The sequence below is a fragment of the Octopus bimaculoides genome, chromosome 19, assembly GCF_001194135.2.
Source record: "Octopus bimaculoides isolate UCB-OBI-ISO-001 chromosome 19, ASM119413v2, whole genome shotgun sequence".
In the NCBI taxonomy this organism is placed as follows: domain Eukaryota; kingdom Metazoa; phylum Mollusca; class Cephalopoda; order Octopoda; family Octopodidae; genus Octopus; species Octopus bimaculoides.
In genome coordinates, this window is record NC_068999.1 from 47,688,203 (window position 1) to 47,694,572 (window position 6,370).

At 32.8% G+C, this 6,370-nt stretch overlaps 3 protein-coding genes across 3 annotated transcripts in view; all 3 read right to left on the minus strand.

The window, feature by feature from the left end:
- LOC106877021 (kazrin-like) overlaps nt 1-1,364 on the minus strand; it is a 9,156-nt gene extending 7,792 nt beyond the window's left edge. The window contains exon 1 of the mRNA XM_014925798.2: nt 1,357-1,364. Coding sequence (XP_014781284.2) covers nt 1,357-1,364 — 8 coding nt within the window. The remainder of the gene's footprint in view (nt 1-1,356) is intronic.
- A 1,095-nt stretch (nt 1,365-2,459) lies between these two features.
- Nucleotides 2,460-4,403, minus strand: LOC128250085 (uncharacterized). Its single transcript, XM_052974768.1, has 2 exons — nt 3,904-4,403; nt 2,460-2,698 (listed from the first exon to the last, which is right to left on the minus strand). Exons 1-2 carry the CDS (start codon nt 4,115-4,117, stop codon nt 2,475-2,477), a joined length of 438 nt encoding a protein of 145 aa, XP_052830728.1. The 5' UTR covers nt 4,118-4,403; the 3' UTR covers nt 2,460-2,474.
- Nucleotides 4,404-5,695: 1,292 nt separating this feature from the next.
- LOC106877015 (kazrin) overlaps nt 5,696-6,370 on the minus strand; it is a 55,975-nt gene continuing 55,300 nt past the window's right edge. The window contains exon 4 of the mRNA XM_014925794.2: nt 5,696-5,784. Within this exon, the coding sequence (XP_014781280.2) occupies nt 5,696-5,784 (89 nt within the window). The remainder of the gene's footprint in view (nt 5,785-6,370) is intronic.

Here is a 6,370-nt window from a genome sequence, read left to right on the forward strand (position 1 = left end):
TATAACCCTTTTCTTATCATATTTCTAATCGAAATATACTCCTTATGTGTTTCAATTAAATTATAAAATAATTGTGAATTTAGACTGGCTTCATTAATCAACTCTAATTTTTTTTTATCTACTGATGTATTAATGGAATTTTTGGAACATAATTTTATGAAAGGTTCTTAACGAAATCTATTGCATAATTTTTACGACTAAATAAAGTTAAATTCAACAAAATACAAAATTATTTTTTAAAAGCTTACATTAAACAACATATCCAATTTTTCATCTGTAATAACAACAGTTCTCATTTGGAATAATAATTAATACAGAAAATCCAAAACTATAATGATTTTTTATAATTAAATTTGATAGTTAAAAAGACCTGAATGACTATTTAAGCAAATCATATTTAAATATAATTTGTTGAAGAAACATATAATTAGTCGTAATTACACCTGGTATCAAGATGGCAATGAGATTTCGAGTTTTATCAGCTACTTATATTTGTAATCTCTCTCATATACTCTTTAAAGTCTTGGTTTACTTAGTTTAACTGTAAATATATATATTCTTTATTTTTTATTACATTTGTAACATATTACAAATATTTAATTTTAATTTTAAAAAAATTTTGGCATAATTGAAGTGGAAAATATAATTTTAATTAGAAATAAAATTTGTTCAACATTTTTGTGACATGTTTAAAATTTATCCTAAATAAGAGATATTGTATATTTATGCTACTGCAAAACTTTAATGAAAATTAATCCATATGATAATAATTAGAAATATAAATAGATGTCTACGGCCCTGCACCTCATCTGTCCCTGGTGCATTCCTCCCCCTTGCAACCCATCCCACTACTCATCTGATTATGGCACTACTCGTTCAGCTGACGTAACTATGAGAGTGGAACTGCACGTATTTCACTCCCTACCCCATGCACTACTGCTTACCCTCTCTGGAACTACTTCCTTTGTCTCATGTATTCTCAGTACCATCCCATACCACCTTATTTTCCACTGAATGTCCCTTTCACCTCTCCTTTTCCAGCACACCTCCACTCATTTGGCCAATGACAATCCTCCCCCAGATTAGCTCTGTTTGTCTTCCACCATTTCCACCCTCACGTACCTCTGACTTTTTCCCTGGCACTGTGCATCTCTCTCCTATTCCCCCACTCCCACAGTTCATATCATCTTTTCTGCCATTTATTACCTCCTTCATCCACACCTATTTCCTTCACCTTCCTTTCTAATTGACATATATGATTGACCATACCTCCACCAGTGTCCACCATTCCTGCATTTCCCTCTCACCCCATCTCTGTCCATCTTCCACTCACCTCTCACACACCTGCAAACTTACTTAGCCATGCATATCACTTCTCTTACATTCATTGTCCTGTAACTTGAAGGTACAACCTGACATATTTTCCCCACCATTCTCTTTCGTTTCCAACAGGAGTAACCAGGAATCTCCCCTATAACATGAGTGTTGTTTCTGTTCCTCTATCATACTTTAACCTCCCATTACCTGGCTTAAAACCACTTCCATCGATACCACTCCATCACCTCAGATGAAGGTCTTGTCTTGCAAGTTATCTGTTGACTTCACTAGTGCTGGTGGCACATAAAAAACACAAAGCACACTCAGTGGAGTAGTTTGCATTAGGAAGGTCATCCAGTTGTAGAAACCATGCCAAAGCAGGCATTAGAGTTTGGTGCAGTCCTCTGGCTTGCCAGATCCTGTTGCACTGTCCAACCCATGCAAAAATGGAAAATGGACAGTAAATGATGATGATGATGATGAATTGGTTTCTTTTGGGCTGGGTATAAAAGCTATATATTTTAGGGAAGGAAATGAATGGGATACAGGGGTAGACATACCTTTTACTGTATGTAATATTAGTGAAGTGACTCTGAAAGTTTTATCCAAAATAAGCAAGGTCACACCCACTTATTTGTGTATCTTACTTATTATGAATGGCTTCTTAAAGTGAAGTCTTAGATATCAAAGAAAATACACTAATAAAAAAACTGTTGAAGCATATTTGGAAGTTATCTAGGAAAAAACCAATAAAAAAATCCTTAATCAAAATTCTATATTTATTTCTTCATAAGATGATTACAAGCATTTAGAAAGATACAGATAATTATATAAGAAAATATAATTAATGTAACCCCGTAATTTAGTTTACATAAACATAACTATTTTTGAACCATTTAAAAAAAAATGTCTTCCATTTATATATTTTTTAAAAGTCAGTGACAAAATACATTAAATCAATAATTATATAAATAATAATTAATTCAAAATACATTTTCTTTAATAATTAATAATTAGAGTGGTGCAGATGCCCAGGTCAGTAAAATATTACACTGTATATTTTATTGTAGCTAGTTTGAAGCCTCACTTTTCCAACCATGAGGTGTTCACTTTATAATAAAAAAAAAATAGTTATTTTAATCTGTTCATAATGATTATTAATTAAAGAAATTTGAATGTTGCTTACCTTCTAGTTCGGCTTCACTTGCCACAGCAATAGAGTGTCTGCTACGGGTTTTAGAAAATATCTTTGATAATGATCCCAGGGGTTTTTTCCTTTTGTGTTTCAGCTGGTTTTCAAAATTTTCTTGGCTAGAACTGAGTATAGCTTGTAAGGGCGTAGTAGTGTTTTCCATTATTAATAATGAACTATTATTTGAGACTGGAAGGGAAATACAAGTCAGAAGAAACAAGGAAAATTATTTACAAGAATGAAGCGAACGAAAACTAGAAGCTGTACACCAATAGGTAGGTAGAAAGTAGAAGAGTTAAATGAAAGTATACTAACACATCTGATGTGACCTACTAAATGCAGGATGGCTGAGAAATATTATTAGAGTAGTGAGAGACAATAGTTGTTCTCTACATTGTTCCAACAAGAGTAAATAACCTTGTTTGACAAAATGACAAAAGATGTTCAAAGCTTCAGAGACTATTTGAAATGTTATCCTAAAGCAAATATTGTTAATTCAGTACAAAAGAAATCCATAGATTTCTGGATAGTAATGATTTGTTCATTTGTTAGTTTTGGGATAAACTCACTTTTTGTTATTCTTTACTTGGGGATTTATTTCAAAGTAATATAGAAGATGACAAAGCCACCACCTTGATTAGGTAAAGACAAAATACCTCCAACAATGACAAGATTATAAATATCATGTTTAAACTGTTCTATAAGGCAGAACCTTTTTCAAAAAAGCATTCATTATTATTATCTAATAATTAAAAATCATGTGACATGGCCAACTATATAAACTTCTAATTTCAATTAATTAAAATTTGATAGATACCAAGAGAAAAGAAGCTGCTCGTTATCTAACTGGTCCAAGTGGTGACTGTATGAAGATGCTATCTTTATAAATACCTCATAATAATGTCTGGTAGAGAAGTGCAGCTGTCCAGGTCAGTAAAATGCTACACTCTATATTTTAATGTATCTAGTTTGAAACCTAATTTTTCCAATAATGAGGCTTCAACCTAATCAAAAGAAATGATTATTTTAATCTGTTTTAAATGTTTATTTATTACTGAAATTAGATCTAGTTCAGCTTCATTTGCCATAGCAATAGAATATCTGTTACAAGTTTATACACACACACAAATATGCATATACAATTTATCTGTCTGTCTGTCTGTCTGACTGACTATCTATCTATCTAGCAAATTAAAATTAGTGAAATATCCTTGATTTCATTTTAGCCATACCACTCTAAACTTTAAAAGAATCTTGCATATTTTATTGTCTGAGAGAGAGAGAGAGAGAGAGAGAAAGAGAGAGAGAGAGAGAGAGAGAGAGAGAGAGAGAGAGTATATGCATACATGTTTATATCAGCATGCATATGTGTATGTATGTATAAAAATACTTACGCTTTAAATTATTATCTTCAAGAGATTTTTCTGGTGATATTTTTTCAGATGACAGTATCTCCTCCACTGATTGACTTTCTTTCAAACACTTTGAATTATCAAATATATCAGATGTGTTATTTGACTGCATTTTATAAGTCGAAGAGAACTGATTCTTTAACTGCAATAAATGAAGAAAAATTGATCTTGTTACTATGAATTTTTCAATTACCATTTTCTATTCTCTTAAAAATTAGAAAGTTTCTCTTTTTTAGACTTGACCATTTTATTCTCAATTTCATTATCAGGTCAAACTATTGGGTTCTTGTCCCCATTGTGTGGTTGGGAAGCAAGCTTCTTCTGACACAACCATGCCCACACCTAAGAAAAAATTCTTTAGTCTTGCTGCAAAGAATCACCCTAGGACCAGTCACATGACAAAATCTAGTCCATGCTGTTAGAGAGGAGCCAGTTTTCTCTGGTGATAAACTCTATGATGAGTGGCAAGATATTGTGAAATCCATCTAACCCATGCCAGCATGGAAAAATGGTCATAAAATGATAATTATGATGGTAATCTTAGACAAACTTAATTCGTCAGGAATTATCTTCTTCCTCTCTGCTAACAAATATGCAATTAAATAGGTTTAGTGGTTTTCTCTGACACTTTAGCAAATTACAGAGAAGCTACACCTTACTAATTAACCCAAATAGAAGAAATACAATTAACTTCTTTATGGCAACAAAATGAGAATATGAGTGATAATAAAAGTAATTATTTTTGTTTGTCACATGATTAAAGGCTGATCCTCATTTTGCATAAAGAAGCAATAACAAAATTAATACGTTGCTGGAACTATTGCTTATTGAAAGACACACAGAGCATCTCAAAATAAATACAGTAATGAAAGGGTTCAGGAAGTGAGTTGGCAGAATTATTGGCACACTAGACAAAATGCTTAACTGCATTTCATCGATCTTTACAATCTGAGTTCAAATTCTGCTCAGGTCAACTTTGCTATTCATCCTAGTTGATTATATCAACGCCAGTGCTTATTTTATCAACCTTCAGGTTGATAAGATAAGAATTGGCGCTGATGTTATCAATTAGTCCCTTCCCCCCAAATTTCAGGGCTTGTGCTTATGGCAGAAAGGATTATTATTTTTATCATTATCACCATCATCATCATTTGACAACGTGTTGGGGATGGTCAAGTCAAAAGGATTGTCTGAAATCAAAATAGGATGGTTACTGTTAGTGACTGAATTGTCTTTCATATAACCTGGATTTAATCAACCAATGGCATTTTACTGTCGCCATCCCATTTAAGTTCCAAGCTATTAACTGGCATTTTATTGTGACGAATATCTCAACTATACAGTGAAATGATAATAATAATATTTCTAGTATGCTTCTACATATGTATATATCAATAGATACATCTTTACACACACACACACACACAATTTTTTACTTGTTTCAATCATTGGACTGCAGCCATGCTGGGCACCATCTTGAAGGGTTTAGTTGAACAAATTGGTTCCACTACTTATTTCTTATAAGCCTGGTACTTATTCTATTGGTTTCTTTTGCTGAACCACTAAGTTAAGAGGCCATAAACAAACCAACACCGGTTGTCAAGTGGTGGTGACACACACACACACAAAAGCACATATATCACAGACTTTTTTTAGTTTCTGTCTACTAAATCCACTTACAAGCCTTTTGTTGTTCAGGATTCATAACAGAAGACACTCACTCAAGACGCTTAGCAATGGGATTGAACCGGAAACATGCTCAATTCACTGGTGATTACACATTCACTGGTTTGAAAAGCCAGCAATTTATTGATTCTTTAAACATTAAATGCAAGAGAAAAACTCTAAGATAGGATTCCTTATCTGCAAATCATTAACAATAGGAGTTTTTACAGAAACTATCTGGATTTTAAAACCATATATGAAGTTACAAGATCTGAGAGTAGACACTGGTATTAAAACATGCTCTGTGTACAAGTAGTATATTTTACAACTACAGTCAGTGAAAGAAGATAGCCTTGGCCCTGCTGCTGATACTGGTTATACATTTAATTAGTGACAAAGTATTCATAAAAGTTAATTCTTCAAAAACCAGTTAAACCAGGTCAAGTCAAGCACACCTATTCATGTAGATATGTCACACTTCTGTTTCATTGAAATTCTCAATCAATTAAATTACCATGATGCCTTATATTGGAAATATATATTTATATATATACATATAGGAGTGGCTGTGTGGTAAGAAGCTTGCTTCCCAACCACATGGTTCCGGGTTCAGTGTTCAGTCCCATTGTGTGTGTGTGTGCACCTTGGGCAAGTGTCTTCTACTATAGCCTTGGGCTGATCAAAGCTATGTGAGTGGATTTGGTAGACAGAAACTAAAAGAAACCAGGGTGTGTGTATGTATGTATGTGTGTATATATATATATATATATATATATATATATAT